Source organism: Ostrea edulis, chromosome 2 (genome assembly GCF_947568905.1).
Source record: "Ostrea edulis chromosome 2, xbOstEdul1.1, whole genome shotgun sequence".
NCBI classification, from domain to species: Eukaryota; Metazoa; Mollusca; class Bivalvia; order Ostreida; family Ostreidae; genus Ostrea; species Ostrea edulis.
Genome location: NC_079165.1, coordinates 78,844,667 through 78,866,250, shown reverse-complemented (window position 1 = coordinate 78,866,250; position 21,584 = coordinate 78,844,667). Strand labels below are relative to the sequence as shown.

Below are 21,584 nucleotides of genomic sequence, written 5' to 3'. Positions count from 1 at the left end.
TGATAAAGTAAATATGTTTATTATTGATTGCTAGTTACATGTAAACTTTTATGCATCAGTTGAAGATACTTTATGAACATTTTCTGTCACTGGGTAAAATTCAACAAACATTTTGTGTATCTGGAAGTGGTCAATATATATTTCAACATCAGAGTAAACATGCATTAAAGCAAGTCTGCCAATCTGATGTAGGCAGAAAATGGAATATGGCATGTTATTTCATGAATGCAAAGGGAAATTGCTTTACAAGAGAGTCAAAAAATTTCTGGTTAATGCTAAATAACTATCTAGATGTCCCAGAAAAAAGGAGAGGGTGTTTTCTACCCCCCCCCCCCTCGGGATCTGCCAATGTCAAGTTTGTAATGTGAGTGAATGAATTTAGATTCTTCATGATAGGCAATTTATTAAAATTTGATTTACTGATAATTTTAACTTCATATATGTGTGTTAATTAATTGACTATTATCTCAAATCCTGTGTCAGAAATGACCTCTAAAAATCAACATTGTAAAATTTTATACAATGAATTACATAGGCATTTTTTTTGCCTTTATTATATAGAATGTATACAAAGACATGAAATTTATTTCTGAATGTTCATGTTCTAGTAATTTTTCATGAATTTTAATCATTTAATCATTGATTTGTTATATCTACTTCATATTTATTTCTATTTATGTAGTTCAACAATCTTCATTTAAGTAGTTGACCTTTTTGCACTTATTGAAAATTTTGAGATTTCAGTTCAACTTTTCACCATCAAACCTTGCTTTTCCCACTGAATTTATTTTTGTAACTTGAAATACACCTCTTCAAGTTTCTGGTTATACATAATCTATTTCTTTTGAGACATTGTATTGGGTTTTGTGAGATCTTATATTTTGATCATTATTTTGTAAAATATATTGGTGTGAAATATGTGCAATTTAAACAATTAATAAATTCATTCATTGGATTAATATACACACAAAAACCCTCTTAGTTATTGCATATAGTGTATATCTAACATATAAAATATTGCTTTTCTCTATTTTTTAGTTATATGACATTTTAGAGCTGTTCGAACATAGCACTTTTTTCCAATATTTCGTGACCTTTTTGCACCGAAAATTATCTCAAAGTTGTTTTTCCATGTCGAACCCAAACTAAACATGATAGAAACTTTTTATTTGGCAAATTTCATATTGGGGTCAGTAGGAACCTGTGCACAAAGTTTCATGAAAATCTGAGAGATAGCATGTGCCGACCTCTGCCTGATATCATAATGGACACCCTCTTAAGTGCATCACACTAGAGGGCAATTTCATCGAAAAATAAGAGGTATATCTCAACCGGAAATAAGTTAGGCTGGTTATTTATTGACTTGCACTCGTATCATGTGATATTAGCTATTTTACTTTTCTTAAAACGAATGCTTTCTTAAGCACACAACTACTGGGCGTTATGTGGTCTATAGTTTGTGGTGCAGGTCGTTCTTAGATTGGTTGTATCCTGTTTAACGTCCCTCTCGAGAATTTCTCGTTCACGTGGAGACGTAACCAATACCGGTAAAGGACCTCAAATTTAGACCTATGTTTGGCGCTTACGGCCATTGAGCAGTGAGAGCTATTTAGCGTGCCACACCTACTGTTACACGGGCCATCCGTTTTTAAAGCAATATCCAGGGACCCGTGACATTCACGCCTGATGCCGAACGTTTGTCGATGTAACTGTCACTACCTGTTTTAACGTCTTGGGTCTGTCACGCCGGGATTCGAACCCCGACCTTCCGCATTCGGGTAGAATGCTCTACCTCTAGACCACCGCGTCATTCAGTCGTTCTTAGATGACTCATAAGTCTCGTAATTGTTATTGAAGACACGCCAAATCGATCTGGAACGTCATTTTGGCACATCCCTGCATGAACCATCCCAAAAGTTCTATTTGGTTCACCTTTACTTAAACGCAGCATTGCTTCACAATAGTTTCGTGAGCACGATTAAATCACGTTGGTGAACCGTTGGTAAACGGTAATCGAACGCAGAAAGTAGGCCAAAGGCCAGTGCAATGTGAACGGTGAGCGCATTGTGAACTAAATACAAACAATTCATTCGGAATATTTCGGATGTTTTCCCTTTGATTGTAAAGTATTCATACATGTAATCTGGTACAGATGTAAGAAAAAAATAAGATATATACATTTTATCAATGGATAAATAATAAAACATACCAGAATCGGGAAACTTCATATTCTACAGTTTTGAATATATTCAGCCTAAGCAAGCATAGCGCATTTTAGTAAAAGTACTGAATGCAAGGTGAAGATAACGAACAGTGATTAATCGCATAACTCCTACAAGCAATACAAAATATATTGTTGGGCAAACACAGACCCCTGGACACACCAGAGGTGGGATCATGTGCCTAGGAGGAGTAAGCATCCCCTGTATATTTCTCGTGAAGTGATCGCAAATTTCACATTGATTCACGCAACAATCATACACAAACAAAAAGCAAATGTCATGTACTGTATATACTGTGTGCAGTATTACATGTACAGATAAATGTTCATTTATTCATGGAAAAGCAGGGAAAATGCATTTTTTGAATCATATTCTATCGATATCATATTTAGAATGCTTGACCTCTTCATGATGAATCATGAATATTGATACGTCATCTCTAGACTTTTTTTTTTTTTTTTTTTTTTGCTGCTTACGATGGCATTACATCCGTCATCTCGGGATACCATTAGATTTTGACTAATAATACATGGTATCTATTTTTTAATGCAAAATGTAAGTGAAAAAGAAAGGACTATACTCTAGTAATTAGCACTATAGTGACGTCCAAAATTTACAGGTGTTCATGTAAGGCTTCATCCGTTACGAGCTCGGTTGCTTGTGATACATGTAATTAACAAACACTCACAAAGGGAGCCAAGATAGATACATTAAACAAACAACATGGACTGTATAGGTACTCCGTGTCGTCACTTTTACGCTCCTAAACGGTATAAAATGTTGATTATCCAGATATTTTGTACTTCACTATTAAACTTCTGATAGAATAAGAAAATGTCTTTCCGTAACCACTCTTACGCACGCGTTCTATTTTTTAAATGTTTGCCTCTCTATCAAAATCGGTTCTTTCACTTTGGTGGAACACAAATACGAATGACAATGCAAAGCCAAAGGACTGAACGCTGAACGAACGGTGAACGCATAGTGAGCGAAGGGTGAACGCTTTGTGAGTAGTGAACGCGAGAGTTAAGTGAACAGTGAACGAAAAATTGTGAACTGTGTGTGTGTGTGTGTGTGTATCGCTCGAGAAAACAGGACAGAAAGTGAACAAATATGCCGGTTTTAAAGGCTATTTGACGGTGAAAGGCGAGAATGCAGATTTTGAAAAAAATATTGATTGTGTGGAACAAAATATTGGGACACTGACTCTTATAATAAAAACGGAGTTACGAATCGTAGCTCGACGATGGATAGCGCTGAAAATACATTTGCGGAATTCATCTCCTTCAACAGAAAATTTGATATCGTGAAAGAGCATCTATGTACTGGCAGTAAGATCATTACATGTTTACAGTTTCAAGGCATCTGCAGAATAGATGAATCGCCACTCTTTTTATATCGGACGCTGGACACTGACGTGCGCTAAGCCATAGTCACCACTGAAATATTGAAATGCTTTTTAGAACTGTTTGTGGACACGGATACTGGGGAGGGGGTTGCTGTTAACAGAATTAAACACACTTAATGTTAAATTCAATATTCTTGATTTATCAATCGATGTTACATTCAATATCGTGATTATGATTTCTTGTGCATATGTTAACTTCTTATCGCATAATTATCCTCGACAAAAGGGGGCCTCCGTGGCCGAGTGGTTAGAACATTGCGCTGTGTTCAATATCAAACGGCCTATCACCTCTGGTCGGCGCGAGTTCGAAACCCGCTCGCGCCGGTAAGTGAGAAAATTTCCCAGTTTACTTTCGGAAGGTCGGTGGTCTCTTCCCAGGGCATTGTATCTGGGTTCTCTCTTCCACCAATAAAAACTGGACGCCACCAGATAACTGAAAAATTGTTGAGTGTGGCAGAAAACATCAAACCAGCAAACATTCAATTCTTGAGACAGTGAATCGCTTATCAGGTAAATGTACTCGAGTAAACTTTATGACAAACGCAATTCTTTCAGCTACTTGTTGGGCAACGATACGTTTGGTGATATTATTATCAATGAACAAGATATTGTAGATGTAGTATGTATTATTCCAGTAAATAAACCAATGGGTCCTGATTGTATTAGCAATAACAGTCTTGGGACTTCTTCTTCTTCAAACTTATAATAACGATGTTTGAGATTGTTATGTTGTCAGTGTGTAGATTATTTGTTGATGACAATTCTATTCAATGTTCGTCGTATAATGCTGTAATTGAACGAGACGTTAATCGTGACCTAAAAGTATTAGACAAGTGGTCCAAACATTTTCTTCTTCTATTTAACCCCAACAAAACAAAAGCAATGTTTATTTTACCATGAAAACAATCCGTAGACCCTCTGAAACTAGTGTTTCATCAATGTCAGCTTGAATATGTTACTGTTCACAAGCACTTTGGTCTAATGATTTAAGCTGTTCTGGGTATCTTGAAAACATTGTAAATAATGCGTATAAAAACTTGGTTTGTCAAAAAAGTTAAAATGTACTGTAGGAAGATATATCTGATCAAAAATGAATACAACTTTTATTAGACCTCTATTAGAATGTGCCTTTGTAGTGTGCGGGTTTTGATTCACACCAGGTAGAAAAAGTTCAGTTATTGGTCACCAGGAAAGTAACTGGTCTTCCAATTTTTGCTTCACTAGATTCGCTTTATTTTGAAACTGAGTGGGAACCCCTTTATGATAGAAGACAAACAGCTAAATTAACGAATATCTTTAAAATCCAGAACAATTTATTTCGATCCCCAATATTTGAAAGAAAGCCCAAATATTCGCAGAAAATTCTCAGCATATAATACTCGTAATTCTAGCGATTACACACTGACTTGAAATATTTAAAAAGTCATTTATCCCGACACAGTTAGGAAATGGAACTTGTTGAGCTCAGAAATAAGGGAGATGACTTCAATTCATAAATTCAAAAACACATTAAAATCATACCCTCGAAGCCACCTTTATACTATTCATATGGTCAGCGATATCTTAATATCATTCATACCAAATTAAGGCATTTTTGCATTTTAAATAATGATCTTTATCGCAAAAACATCATTGCCTCTACAAATTGTATTCGTTTTCATATTGAAGATGCCCATCATTTCTTCTTTGCATGCAAAATGTACACTCAGAGCACTTCAGAAGTTTTTTAAAAACTCTTTTTTAATCCCACCTATATATCATATTTGTAAAATATGTTTCGCATTCTATGCCTGATTATGTACTTACATGAACCTATACATATATTGTATATTATCATATTTGTATATTATACCGCTTATTACATTTTCTGTGGTACGACAATCTTTATTTGTACATGTATAACATAATATAATTTGTATACGGGAGAGGTTTTCTAAGTTGCTAGAACTTGTACCAATAAGATATGTTCAAATGAATTCACAGTAACTAAGGCAATCCTCCTAAATACCTGTACCTACTTATGCTCTCCCCAGGGCTCCGTGTTTCTCAACTCATAATTTTGTATTTTTATAGGAGTTAAGAGGTTAGTCACTGTTCGCTATCCTCACCATTCCATATATATTGTAAATGTTCATTACAATCATTTATTTGGATACCTACAGCGCTTGGGTCACTTCCTGTTTGTCCTGTACATGTCAGTTGAATCGCTGTCCCAACAGGAAACTCTCTTTGTGCTGTGTCCGAGAATTCACCGAGAATACGAACTCGAGGCATCTCGATCAAGGTTGGCTGGACTGAAATACAGAAAGAGATTCATTACATAGATCATAAAAAACCCAAATACACGAGATGAGGTGGTTCCACTAGTCTGTTTACATACCTCTGTAAGAAACGAATATTTGGTTTGTTTCTTGATTAACCACACCTGTTGAACCAGTCCCAAAGCCAGTCATGGAACATTTGTATCCTGTGAAATCTGCTGGACACTGAACATTATCTTTGGGTATGGTTAACCTTAGCTGTGCTGTTTGAGGTGAACTGACGGTGCCTGTTGCTGTAGCCCTGTTCTGTAAAGTCGTGTCTTGCCATGCTGTGATATCTCCACCACCACTTGAACGAACCGAAGCTACATTCCTTAGTGTAGAACCGGAGTTGTTTTTCATTAACTGCATTGTATACACTGTTTCAAGCTGTGATGGAGAAGTGACAGAACACAGGATAACCAGATCGTCTTGTCTCAGGTCTACAGTAGGGGGTTGAGCTTCAATTTGTATGTTCTGTGTTGAAGCTGTAAGTACAGAGTATAAATGGAAGCTGTTATTACACCTATATAATATAATTAGAATGTTTAGATAATACAGACTGTAGCAATGTCTTACCGCCCAGAAAGAACTTGTGTAAGATCTGGATTTCTTGTCAAATTGAATCTTTTACCACCTCCTTGTTGTAAGTACGTGCTCCATTTTGTAAGTACGTATGTTCTTAATGTTGTATATGTAGGTACCGGTGTATTCTCCACTTCGTAAGTACTTATATGTTGTATGTACGCATGTTAGATGTACGTATGTTCTCCATGTTGTATAAACTACACCATTCATATCTTATTATAATATCTGATGCACACATTTCTTGGAGTTCAGTGTATTTGTTAATTGAGATGAAATATCATTTATGATTGTTTCTGGCATTAAGAATATTTAAGAAATGAATTTAATTTTGGGACATACAATATAACCTGGTTTGGGTTAGTGTACGCTCAGAGAGAGAGAGAGAGAGAGAGAGAGAGAGAGAGAGAGAGTCGATTTATCATGTCTTCAAATGATTACATGCATATACGCTGAATACAGGTATTCGTGAGTAGCAAGTAAACATTATCATAGAAGAGTTAAATTATCTAACTGAATCTGAAATACACACTAAAATAATATCACTTCTAAACTGCGTTGAAGTTTTGATGTGTTACATGGCTAGGGGGAGTGTTTATGAGGGTGTGTGTGAGAGAGAGAGATTTAAATAAACATAAACATAAAAATGTTCTGGTTAGAATAGACATGGCTGAAATACAATGTATTTAAACTTGCGAAAATAACATTTATGGGATTCAAAAACAAAATAATGAATATTGTATTATTTTATTAGTTGTTACTGCGATCATGGAATCGCAAATGATGAAGAATTTCAACTAATTGCCGTGCAATTACATAATTGATTGATTGTATCTGGTTTAACGTCCCTCTCGAGAATTTTTCACTCCTATGTAGACGTCACCAAATACCGGTGAAGGGCTTCAAATTTAGGCATATGCTCGTAACATAATGCAGAAAGAGCTACAATTCTGCAGCTAAACATAATGAAGTAATAACGCAATAAATGTACACGTATATATGTATTCAGAATTCTTGACGTTATCTAAACATAAAACGTTTTTATTAATATCTTGTAAATAATTGACATTTTATCAATACCCACGAGTATATATTGGATTTCCCCTTCAATGCAGGATTCTAATAACGTTGTCTGAATTCTTTTTGAAGTTGTGCACGAAAATTATGTGAATAGCGTCATTGAATGACGTTACGAATATTCGTAATCTCATTTATAAAAAAATGTTACTGTGATGGTTTTTATATGAAAATTTGACAGCTTTTTTTTTTTTTGCGAAAAGAGCTTGATTATCCCATAATTGTTTGTTTCAATACTCATTCAATCATTTTTCTTTGGTTTTGATATCAATATTGTTAAGATCTACAGGACCGAATTCTATCTATTTTAAGTTGAATTATGGAAAGAATTGAGTTAATCACTATTATTTTATATATAATGCAACGGAAAACTATCTCACCACTGTTAAAAGAATGGCATGTTTAAGATGTAATTACTAAAAAAAATGTGCTGTTCAATAAAAAAAAATATTTTCACACAGCAGTATATATACGTTGTCAAGATACATCTGTCAAATTTTGAAGGTGGGTTGTCGAGTGATAAAGTCTGTAAACCTGCATCCTACGTTAAAGAGCAAACACAACAAAATATTCAAATGATGTTCTCTTCTTGGCCACTTCGATCGTTTCCCGCCAGTTTTGTGTGATTCTGTTGTATTTACTTAAACTTACATGTAACTAGAGGATCACAAACGCCCATCCGACAGAGATGACAACGTTTCTGTGCAATATATGTATTCATAATGAGAAAAAGTCCAGGAAACTATTTCTCCTAATTTTAGCTCTAAAGTTGGTCATGGTGCACCAATTAAACTAAAATTCAATCTGAATCTGTATTTTACTGAGAGGAAGAAGCCATCGTCGCTAGCTACGGTTTCTGAGTCCCATAGGCGTAGCTATGGTTCGAATATTACCGAGGCAGGGGGTCTGGGGGCGCAGCCCCCCAGAAGCTATCGACATTTTAACAACGTAAAAGGTGTTTTTTTTTTTTTACCGAGGCAGCTGCCTCGGTTGCCTCAATGGAAGCTACGCCACTGAGTCCGGTAGTACCTACCCTACCCCAAACTGTGGCTGCATGATCAGCGAAACCATTGATTTTCATGAATATTAATGAAATGACACAATACCGTTTTGATCAATCACAGACACAATAACAGATTTCCAATATTTTAATGGTTGTGCCCACAATCAAACCGTGCGGTATTTGTTTACAAGTAATAACGGACAAAAAGCCTACAGATCGCTTTTTACGGAAGGAAGTAAAGTTTTTAAGTATTTATAAAATGAAATTCGCTTTAACAGCAGTGGTTACGCTTGTAAATTCTGTTTTAATAAACTTAATCTTATTCTCAAAACTGATGGAGAAATTCGGGGTAAAGTGGATGTGTTGAAATATATGAGAGACTAGAAGACTAGAGTTAATCGGACAATTATCTAAAGAAAACAGAGTGGTTACGCATACTGTATGGTATATAAGTCAAACAAAGAAGCGTCCATTGGTTACAACAGCTAAAAAGTGTCCAGTTTGTTCTCAATCAGCAATTTTCGGATTATTCCGCTTCGAGTACGCAACGACCTCCGAATGATTCTATGATTTTCTTTCCACCAAAAAAAAAAAAAAAAAAAAAACTCACGGAAGCTCACCGATTGGGGTTGACTAATGAACATAAATATTCATGAAGTCGAGGATTTTTAAAATCATACTGCCACGGCATTTGACGTAATGTAAACGGAGACAATAGGCGTGGCTTGCGACAATGGGAAGAATATTTCGATTATACTTCCGGGAAATACTTGTATGTTTTTCCTACTTTTAGCCCTAACATGGGTTAGTGCACCAATCGGTATTGTGTCATTTCATTAATATTCATGAAAATCAATGGTTTCGCTGATCATGCAGCCACAGAAGTACAAGAAGTACTGAATCAATTACACTATCAATCATGTTAGGTCCTGGAAAAGCTATAGAAAGACGCTGGAGTTTGAAACTGCTATTTACAGTCAGATTACAACTTCTGGATGGATACTGCCTCCAAGCACAACTCAGTAATTCATATATGTACCTTGCCTTAATGTCAAACAACTTGATATATAAACATGATATTAAGTTCGTTCTTTAAAGCAAAATACATGTTTGCAAATGTCCATTTTGTAGTTGTAGGATTCTCGAAATTTTCGATGACAATACCTTTCTGATAAATTTCATGACTGATTGATTGTATATTGTTTAACGCCCTGCCCGAGAATTTTTCACTCAAATGAAGACGTCACCATTGCCGGTGATGGGCTGCAAAATTTAGTCCTATGCTCGGCGCTTACGGCCTTTGAGCAGGAAAGGATATTTATCGTGATACACCTGCTGAAACAGAGGACCTCGGTTTTTGCGATCTCATCCGAACGGCTGCCCCATTTAATCGCCTCTTACGACAAGCAAGGGGGCACTGAAGACCTATTCCAACTCGGATCCCCATGGGGCCATTGATCATTGGTAGTTCTGTAGTATATCATAGATAAAGAAAGGATACCGAGCAAACTGTTCCAGCACACATTCATTGAGAACGCTGTGCATCTTTATTTCATAATTTTGTTATTTGGTTAGCGCACACATTTTCAACATTGCAAATTCACAGGTAAGTGGAGGGAGTTCCACTAGATATTCACTTGTTCATATTCCCCATCTGAACTGGACGTGAATCTATGTTTTCGGGTTCTCGATTAATGAATTGTCATGGAAAAATACATATCCCTATTAGTTTCGATATGATAGAACGATTTAGACCATACAAATATTAGAAATTTCTGGGTAACATTGATTAATACTTTTATGTCTTTTACTGATATCACATGTACACAATGTCCAAATTTCTAGTTTGAATCATAACATTTCATAACATTGTTATTATTTTGTACATTCTACGAATGAAGAGAACATCAACGGGGATGTAAAATATCTACTTCATTGATAACTCCCTTTTCATCTGAAAAGTATATTATTGGGATTTATTTATAGAAAATGTTACATTTATCAATGAGCTTGAAATTCTGTTCCAACAATTGATGTATCTAATATCACAAAGATTAAACTCTTTATGTCATTTTTTTCTTCTAAATTTTATTTGCAAATGAACGACTGAAAGTCCAAAATTGATATTTTAAAAATATTTTACACACCTGGATTTAATCTTTTAATTTAATTTATGTGTTACTTCTTTAACTCTATAACATAACATTATAAAGTTTGGCATACTGCGCACAAACGTCCACATCATTTTTACAAAAAAGGGAAGACAGAGAGAGAGAGACAGAGAGAGAGATAGATTTTAAATATGAAAAGGTAGTGAAGGGCAATATTTATGACAATTATATTTATATCATATAGGTAATGTACAAGAAAATGAACTGAAAAGAATTATCTAGTCTTTGTGTGTGTGTTTTTTTAATCTTTACCAGTGTATTTTGAACATCAATGTAAGCTTGACTATCGGTCAATTACTTGGTCTGTGTAAACCAGTTAACTACTCTATCTGACTGTTTTAAACCGGATATTCTAAAGTTCTAAAATTGTTTGTAGTGGGTTCGTCATACAACGATATTGCACAGATTTTTTTTCTCATTTTTTGAGATTTTACAAGTGTTTCTCCGCATTTCGTACAAAAACAGAACAGACCTCGAATATGGCTGCGTAACAAATTTTATAAAGTGTACGACAAATAGGTTCAGGAGGGTCGAATATAGACATCGAAATCGTCTAACATTACCCCCCTGCTTACTCGGGCGTCCACATCAAAATACCCTGTACGTTGAACGCGTTGCGTCGTTTTTTATTGCGCATATAGTGGAACATGTTGGCATTTCTGCATATCGTTCAATGCGTCGTAGCTGTGAAGACTACATCGGTGCAAAAATGACGGTCATACACACTATTAAACATGTGAAAATTTTTCACCTTTTTATTTTCAGTGCCTGCTCGTATCAACCATAGAAGACATGATGCGTAAATAGATGTTTGGATTGAAAGAAAATACATGATATCAAATAATGATATACATAATACAACAATATTTTGTATATGAATAAAATTGCTAAACTACACAATTTCTTTTGTTCTTTTGTTTCTGAATTACATAGATCTATAGGAAGGTTTACACAATATCTTTGCAGAGTTGGTATCACCTTACTACTGTTAGGTTTTCATTCATTTTGTCTAGTTGCTCTGATTCGGAAGTTGTTGTAAATGGGTAAATTTATAATATATATATATATATATATATATATATATATATATATATATATATATATATAATCCAAATAGAAAGAGTTGATATCACACAGTCAAAATAATTCAATAAAAAAATCAGGAAAATATACAGTTCCAAAATATATTTAAATCACTAGCGCTTTCTGGATTTTAACATCCATCCTCAGGTGAATACAAATTTTAAATAATGAATACACAGTTGTTTATCTTAGAGACGTCTATTGTGACGTCATGACGTCATGATAGTCTTTGCGAGGAGGGAATTCATACATGACGTCATAATACAAAAAATTCGGGAAAGGTGACTTGGACAAAATAAGCATGAACATTAACATGATAAAAGTTGATGAATTAAGAGGTTTAACAATCAGAATTGATTAAAGTTTGTTTAGTTTGGGAGAAAACAGTTTAATGAAATAATTTTCTTTAGCAAGTCTCATGGATGTTGATTCTGTTTTAAGTTTATAAAATGGAAATATGCTGTAGTTGCCTCTAGCACAGTTGTCAAAGTGTTCGCTGCATGGGGTATTTCTTGTACTAGGATCGTTAATTATCCGGTTACTTTTTAAGTTTTTTTTTATAGAAACAAGGGCCACTGCAAATTTAATCTTAAACATGTAACAGAGGGATTTGTGTCAAAAGAACTCTGTGGACTTAGTGTAAATAAAAGCATGGGCCTTGATGGTATCCCAGCTAGGTTTCTAAGAGATGGCACAGAAGTCTTAAAATTACCAATTACATTCATCATTAACTGTAGTATCTCAGAAGGTAAAGTACCAGAAGAACTCAAGGAGACTAAGGTTAAACCACTCTAAAAAAAAAAAAAAAAAAAAAAAAAAAAAAAAACAGACTCAAAGCTGAAAATTATAGACCAGTAAGTATTTTAAGTATTGTTTCTAAAATTCTTGAAAGAGCAGTTTACACTCAGTTGGAGTCTTTCTTGACAGAGAAAAACTTACTATATGAGCTACAGTCAGGTTTTAGGGGATCTTACTCCACTGATACATGTTTAATTCATCTAATTGACCACATAAAATATCAAACGTCTAAGGGTTTGTTCACTGTCATGTTTCTATTGGACTTGCAGAAAGCATTCGACACAGTTGATCATCAAATTTTATGCGAGAAATTATCTACTCTCGGAGTTGAATCTATTTCTTGGTTCCAATCATATTTAACACAGAGAAAACAAATTGTTAACATTAATGGAGTTAATTCAGAAGTTTGTGATGTCACCTGCGGGGTCCCTCAGTGAAGCTTACTAGGGCCACTTTTATTTCTTATTTATGTAAATGACATGAAAATTAGTATTGATGCAGATTGCAAGGTTTTATTATATGCAGACGATTCGGCCATTCTCTATTCACATAAAGACCCTAAAGTAATTTCAAATAAATTGTCTCCTGTTATGGAGTCGTGCCATGACTGGCTAGTTGATAACAAATTGTCCCTTCATTTGGGCAAAACAAAGAGTATAATTTTTGGACCCAAGAGTAAATTATCTCAAGCAGCTGAAGATTTTTGTGTTAAATGTAACAATCGCACTATTGGTGCTCAAAACTGTATAAAATATATAAGTATTTTTATAGATAATAAACTAAGTGGAGAAAGCATTGTTAACTCCATAGTTAGAAAGGTGAATCAAAGATTGAAATTTTTATACAGAAATAAAGGTTGTCTTTCTTTATCATCAAGAAAATCCTTGTGTACAGCTTTACTCCAATGTCATTTAGATTATGCATGTGCCAGCTGGTTTGAGGGTCTCACAAAGTGTTTAAAAAAGAAACTACAGATTTCACAAAACAAAATGATTCGTTTTATCTTAAATCTTAATCCAAGACATAATTTGTCATTCAGAGAATTTGATGCTTTGAAATTTTTGAATATTTCTCCTAGGGTTACACAGCTCAGACTCAATCACATGTATAACATATTTCATGGGAAAGCTCCTCACTATCTCAACAATATGTTCACGAAAAATGCTGGTACATATAGAACACGTTCTAGCGAGTCAAACTTTGTGGTCCCTAGGATTGCTGGGGTAGAGTCCTCTTCATTCTATTATATAGGAGTTAAAGACTGGAATGCCCTTCCTATTGACATCAAACTTGCCAACAATAAGTTCACCTTTAAAAGAATGGTCAAAATACACCTGGAAGAAATTAAAGACTCGAAGATGATGAATTCTTTTACTACTGAACTTCACTTTTTGTATTTTATCTAACATGCATAATAATGAGCTCTTTTCAATGTTACCTAGTATAATTTTACTATTACATGCACCCAAATGCTATTCATTACACTAGTCAATTAGTCATTGATGCATTGAGATTATTTAACCATGTATATATTTATTTATTATTATTTTTTTTTTTACATTTTTTTGTCGATATCCTATAATGGACCCCAATGGAAATAAGCCTGTTGGCTTTTTTGGGTTATCCAAGATAAAGGGCAGTATTTAATTTTGTTTTTTAAGTGAGCTTAGTGCTGGGGCAATTTTAAAGTCCAATTTGTGACTGTAAATGTAAAATGTGATATTATTTATAGAATGTGTTATTTTATGTGATATTATGTCATGTCAGTTGTTATTCTTTGTCTAACGTGCCTTTATCTGAATAAACACAATAATAATATTAAGTATGCTTCATTAATTGATCGATCGATGTTTGGATGCTTTACATTGTACACTACCGCAAGTCATTAGTCATTAAACAATTATCAAACAATATAACTGTTACAATAAATGAGCATATGAGCTGAATGAGCATGTGAATTAAAGGAAAATACCGAAGATGAATCAAAATTACTGTCTGAAACAACTTTTTGAGATTTTTTGTTTACCTTTGTCACATACATTCCTGCATTTTGATTTCAGAAATGGACGGATTAACACGTATTAATCAACCTGCTAATTTTAAATTTCCAAAGTGGTCTTTCGGCAAAAAGAATCCAGAACTACGTTCGTTCAACTCCTCCTGGTTCAAACCATACCCATGGTTACATTATGACGAGGTATGTGTATGAGATTATTTTATCATGTTTAATTTATTCCATGATATTTTACAGGTTAATTTAATGAATTAATGAAGCAAATGCATCATTGGTTCATTTACAGTAATTACACTAAAGTCGATATTTCTGAAAATGATATACTGTTTATTTATACATGTATTTAAAAATATTTTCAGGCAAAAGATCTGGCTTTCTGTTTCACTTGCATGGGCGCCGCAAAGGAAGGCAAAATTTCTAATTCCAAAGCTGAGGGCAGTTTTATATCTACAGGCTACAATAACTGGAAGGATGCCACATCAAAATTCAGGAAACATCAAGATTCCGACTGCCACAAAGAGTCTGTGGAAAGAAAAGTGAAACTTCCTAGAGAAACCAGCTACCAAATGTCTGTTCTCGGAGATTGTAACTTTTATTTTAATGATGCCAGCCACTAATGCCACAAGTGAGCGTACATTCTCTGCACTGCGCCGAGTCAATACTTAGGTGGCAGGGGACAGTTTCTTTGGTTTTGAAACATGTGGATAGGGGGTATACACCAAAGTCAGATTATGACAGACTAATGAAAAATCATATTTCCATTTTATGTCAATACTTGTATTTCATATTAGTGTAGTTAATAAATTATGACCCTAAATTACATGTAATACTGGTGCTGGTGCACAAAACATGCTCTGAGCAGGTTCCCCTTTTTTGCTTTGATTTTCCCTCATTTGGGCTAATCCGCACCACCCCCACACCATCACAGTACCAAACATGGGGATTTAGACACTGTGCACAATCAAGAACCCTATCTGCCCTTCTCAAAAATCTACCTCTCATATGGGGCCATCCACCTTCCCTCACAGCTACAGACCTTTTGCTAGACCCTGCATGTTTTCACCGGAATTTCTTCAGCAACTGACCACGTGTCTTAGTTTCGTATTTGCACCCATCTATATGCTAGGAATCATGGTGACACCTACATGTTGTATATCAACATTTTTACTAAGCACTCAGCTACATTTGACATGCATCCTAAAATTATTGTATACATTTTTACACATGTAATATCACTTCAAATACGGCGAAACTGTCCCCTGCTACCTTATCTTCGTGCGACTATGACACAGGAGAGGCTTAAGGTATCACACCGGTAATTGTCCAATCAAAATGAACTTAGTCAATTGTAGTTCCATATATTTAAAGAAATATTTTTTTTCCTTGCGCGATTTTTCTCATTTCCTCTTCTTCTTTTCTCTTAATTTTAGTACCCCTGATTAGGAAATTTTGTGTAATTTGTAGAAATAATCAAGTGTATACAAAGGAACTATTTGCTGTTGGTAGCTGAGGCTACTTCCTGAGGTGCACTCCGGCTGTTTACACACATGTGAAAAACACGTGGATTTGAGGGTAGTCTTGTTTGTGGGTAATTTTTTTTCGAAAATGCCGCGTAGGGTGTTGTTTTTCTGGTGTCGGCAGACGAGATAGGTAACATAGAACGTGTCTGACTGCGTTATTCGGCATCAATTTTGTAAACTGATTTTTAATGATTTTTTCCCCTCTATAGTAATATATAGTGAAAATAATTACCGGTGTGATACCTTAATCACTATTCTGATTCTACACAACCACAGGGAAGCTACGGATAAAATGGACATATCAGAAGTCGCTGACTAGTTTGTCTCAGCGTGGGATGGACGAGGACTTATTTTTGGACGTTTCTGAACTGTTCAATGAATCAATGTACATTTATATAATTTGATAAAAATGAGTTTAATGTGTTTAACTTGCATACAACTTCCTTGATATTACTTAAGTTATTAAATGTTTGAATTTAAGACAAATATTGCAATTTTTTAAATAGATGGAAAGATATATATTAGGAAAATATGGGGGTGTTGGTGAATATACTAGCTAAAATACGTTACCCCCACCCTTTTTAAAAAAAAAAAAAAATCAAGTTCGCCGCCTCAATGTCAAAAACTTGCCGACGCGCCTGATATATATATACATTTGTATATATATATATATATATATAAACCCAGCAATTATGAAATGAAACAACATAAATAAATGTTATTCGGTAATACTTACTTAGGTTAAAAAGTCATTGTAACTCCAACAAAACTAGCAGGGCACTATTCTTATACATCATGATGAATTCATTGTAAACTTTGTTACCAGGTGAACTGTGTATTGTGGTTGACTTACAATAATATATGAAAAACCCGGAAGTATCTATTTTAAAGGAACCGTTTAACACTTTCAGACACAATCAGTCTCTCTAAACGCTTGGGAATACGGCTTTTTATCACCACAATATCCAGACATTTTTCGTACATTTTATAAATTATCCCTGTATAATACGGATCAAAAAGATGATGTGGTTACTTATATTTTGAGTTCCCAGAATAATGGAACCAGTGATGGTGAGTTCTGCTCTCTGTTCCCCTTGGGTTAAGGTAACACACTTTTTAAAAATTGTACAAAATTATTTACGATAAATATAACTGTAGGGTCTTTCTGTCAACTTGAGAAAGCCATCACTTTCCCCTAGTAGAGGACTGGCTATTTGCTATTATCTTGATTGGTGCAATTTGTTATTGGTTTGGTTGGATAATTAGTACCCTCAATGGAAGTTTACCTGTATTCAACAGCCAGGCGAGGGTGTACAGTGAGTAGTTTTCAAGATTTTTTTCCCCTACACAATCAAAATATTTCCTTCCATGTTTTAAGAGTGTCTGCCATGTCTTTTCAAATGGCTTAATGTTAAGAACATAGTAAAACACCGTGCTATTCCTTTTAGACAATTTCCATGCATTTTCTAGATATCATTTCTAACCTTCATGGATGCATCATCGAGATTAGCCACGCAGAATCGGAAGGGGGTGACCATGTCCATCGTTTGTTATATCGTAATGCAAATAAAATCTATATTGGTTGCCCCCCCCCCCTTTAACAATAGTGGTAAATGAGATGAATGTAAGCTTGAAGGCTCTAATTTGATTTAAATTTAAACAATATTTTATTAAAAAATAAATGGTATTGGGCAGCAGGCACAGCCTACTTTAGCCCTCTCCCTGCTTGAAGGCTCTGATAAAATAGTAAAGTCATCCTCATCTAACTTTGAAAAACGATGATAATATTACGTGCCTGAAAATTTATTCATTATCAATATCAAATAATTTTGATATTGTTCGGGTAATTTTATCCCATGTAGACTTCAGAATTGCAATCGAGATCTTTATCAATGTTTGAGTAATTATACGAAGTTTCATAATGTGATGCCATATGCGCAAAAAATATTTCAGAGATACATTGTCCTTTTGGCAATATCAATGTCACTTAGGAATTTTGGTTTTATTTTAAGCCATGCATTCATGTAGATCTAATTTAGATAATGAGGAATGCAGGGTCATTTTCAAATTGCCTTTGGACTAGAACATTATATAAATATTGCATGTAGTTGAGGGTAACATTGAACATTTTCACCCCCGAGAAAACCATTGTCAACCAAGGCGTAGTTTCTCGAGGGCTGAAAATTTCAATATTACCCTCAGCTAATTTCTGTGGAAACGAGGGGGTTATTTATATTCGGTCTTTCCTATCCCCCTCGTTTCTGTCCAAGCCTTCATAAAGTATGTGGGATCGGTATGAATTTATTTCAGCTTACATTTGATGTGAATCGTTCGAAAACTTACATAAATCAATTCAGGAATGATTTTGCCGCAAGGGAATACAATTGAAACCATTCAATTCCACACTAAAGCAACGATAATCGTCATCATTTCAAACACTACATCCTTTCGCTATCAATTTCGCCTCCATGATAAACAATGTCTTCAGTGCATGCGTCACTTCATTTTGTAAAACACCGAGAGGCCCAAGAGGGGTGAAATGACTTACTACTAGTAAATCGCACAAAAATCTAACTGTTTGAGTTTATTTCTCATCATACGCATTGTTCTTCATTTCTGTGAATGGACTTATATTATTCTTCTGAATATGAAAATGATGAATTACTGGAAACAAAATAAGTAAAAATGTAATTGGAAATAAAAAATATTAAAAGACCATTCAAAGTGCGCAGTGTGTACTGTATTTCTGAAATGGGATTAAATAACATATTAGAGGAATCGCATCTCGTGTGTCTATTTTCCCCCTTTTATATTAATTCACTTTTATTTTCATATTTTAATATTATTCTATTTATTCATTATACCTTCCTTTTTTAGAGAGGGAGGGGAGTGTTCTCTTCTTATAGGGAATTTCATACCATGAATTGAAAAACAACGAATCTATGACAGAACAACAAACCTGTGACATTAGAACTTTATCTGTTTATACAGACTGTTAAACTGCAAATCAGTAAACGTGATTAATTTCATTGGCGGATCTCAACGGGGGAGGGGGTTGCATTCCCCCTTTTGATTTTGGAGAGAGAGAGAGAGAGAGAGAGAGAGAGAGAGAGAGAGAGAGAGAGAGAGAGAGAGAGAGTTTATTAATGCGGGAAAACGATTTTCAATCGCCCACGTCTCTCCAACAAGAGATTTACCGTGGTTTTAACCCATAGCTTAACAGGTCTGTAAACATCAATACCCCCTACCAAACACAAGCCATTAAGTCAAACCTAACACAAAACACCCCCCACAGCTCATCCTACAAAAACGTGTGAGCCCACTACAACCCTAACATTTCTGGGCATTGAATTCGACACGATTGGTATGGTCATGAGACTACCACAAGATAAACTCGTTTCACTCATGGTTCACGATTTTTGATAAAAAGATTTTTCATTTTTGATGTTAAACATTAGAAATACAGCTCATTTAATGTTGACAGCCAAAATTTTGACCTTCTGAATGCAAGAATAAAAGTAATATTTTAGCCTTAAATATGTGTTATGTAAACAAAGACTCGAGTCTTTTTATGTAAACAAACAAACAAGTGAAATATTGATTTTGCAATATAATGCATCTTAATTTTGCATAGTAACAAATTTTAACTTTTAGATGACACATTTCACCCCAAAAATGCTTGAAATGTGAAATATATAATAATACTTAGATCGATATCCATTTCTTTTGAAAATTTCGTAAACAATAGCATACCGCAATATTTGTTTACAAAACAAATAATAAACTCTCTAAAATGAGCTTCTGTGATGATATATAACCTTAATTTTCATGTAAAATCTTTCAAATACATTAGACAGTAGATTTTGATCATTAAAAGTGAAAAACAAAATTTTGGGTAAAATCGTGAGTCAGTCCCTTTAAAGTTTTTCCTTGACAGCAAACAAGCCACTCTAAAATCCTTTCAATCATTAATAGGCATGCTTAACTTTGTTTGCAAAGTCATTGCACCGGGGAGAGCTTTCTCCAGACGGTTAATCGATGCCACCATCGGGGTAGACAAACCACATTTTCGGATACGAATTAATCGTGACATTAAAGCCGACCTTATGGTATGGAAACAATTTCTTGCCAATTTTAATGGCGTTTCCGTCATTACTTTGTGCATTTGGACCTCAGATACCTGCGTGCAACTCTTCACTGATAGCGCGGGGGGAGAAAGAGGGGTATTTATTTCGCTGGCAACTGGGCTCACTCAAGGTGGCCCACAAGTTCGATCCAATCCAATATTATTAGGGACCTTACATTTCTCGAATTGTTCCCAGTATACGTTGCAATCTTTATCTGTTTTCCCCGCTTGGCCAACAAACGCATACTCTTTCACATCGACAATGTTGCAGTAGTGCAGGTTCTTAGCACTGCCACCTCAAAATCCACTAGGGTCATGACCATTGTTAGAAAATTAGTTCTACTCACCCTACAACTTATAATATTACAATTAAAGCCCAGAACATTCCTTCCAAAGGTAATACTATTGCTGACAGTATTTCTCGTTCGCAGTGGAGGAAATTCCGGCGACTTGCCTCAGACGTAGTGCAGCGGCCAAACCCGCTACCCAACCAAATTTGGGACATCTAAGGACGCCTCATCAACAACTCATTGTCAGCCAATACACTTAGAGCATATCATACTGCCTTTAAGAAATTCTGTGCGTTCGCCAAATCTTATAACTTGTCAACTTCCTGGCCACTCCCCGTCACCACCATCCTCGATTTCATTGCACATACGTCCTTCCAAAAACTCTCCCCAAACACAGTCCGGCTATACACCAGTGCATTGTCATTTTTCCACAAAATAAGACAGGTTTCTGACCCTACTCTATCATTTCTGGTTTCAAAAACCTTACAAGGCCTAACACGTCACAACAAAACAATTGATACCCGCTACCCTATTACACTCGAGTTTCCAGAAAAATTGCTAGTTGTCTTACCTTCAGTATGAACATCCCCGTACGAGACCAAATTTTTACAGGTGCCTTTGTTTTGGCTTACTTTGGTCTACTCCGTGTGGGTGAATTCACTATCGACACCCCAGCCAGGTGGCAACATTCACATTGCATCAAACTACAAAATGTCACTCTAGACCGACAGGCATCCCAAATTACTTTAACCATAGCGCATTCAAAAACCGATCAAGCAGGTCAAAAAACGACCCTGATCATTAAGAAACAACCACACACTTCAGCATGCCCAGTTAAAACATACACAGTTTTTTTGGCACTCCGACCGCACACTTCAGGAAATCATTGTTTCTTTATTCACTACAACTATGCCCCTCTTACCAGATTCCAATTCAACTCATTATCTGGCACACCCGGGCACTTTGGTACCCACAGTTTTCGGATAG

The 21,584-nt window shown here is 35.2% G+C and overlaps 2 protein-coding genes across 21 annotated transcripts in view; one reads left to right on the top strand and one right to left on the bottom strand.

Annotated features, from left to right (window-relative positions):
* Window positions 1-21,584, bottom strand: part of LOC125680720 (uncharacterized) — a 91,147-nt gene that overhangs the window by 68,569 nt on the left and 994 nt on the right. For all 20 annotated transcript variants that reach the window (XR_008800126.1, XR_008800127.1, XR_008800128.1 and 17 more), the window contains exons 2-3: window positions 6,011-6,418; window positions 5,791-5,924 (exon numbers count right to left, since the gene is read on the bottom strand). Coding sequence is in view for 15 of the 20 variants with exons in the window: in XM_056154837.1 (XP_056010812.1) it covers window positions 5,791-5,924; window positions 6,011-6,418 (542 nt within the window). In the remaining 5 variants the exon portion in view is untranslated. The remainder of the gene's footprint in view (window positions 1-5,790; window positions 5,925-6,010; window positions 6,419-21,584) is intronic.
* On the top strand, window positions 12,092-16,667 carry LOC125680728 (uncharacterized). The gene is made up of 2 exons (XM_056154874.1): window positions 12,092-14,844; window positions 15,021-16,667. The coding sequence occupies exon 1, from the start codon at window positions 13,127-13,129 to the stop codon at window positions 14,051-14,053; it is 927 nt and encodes a 308-aa protein (XP_056010849.1). The 5' UTR covers window positions 12,092-13,126; the 3' UTR covers window positions 14,054-14,844; window positions 15,021-16,667.

Bases quoted from the DNA above. Each gene is read 5' to 3' on its own strand.
- LOC125680728 (XM_056154874.1), top strand. From the start codon at position 13,127: ATGAAAATTAGTATTGATGCAGATTGCAAGGTTTTATTATATGCAGAC.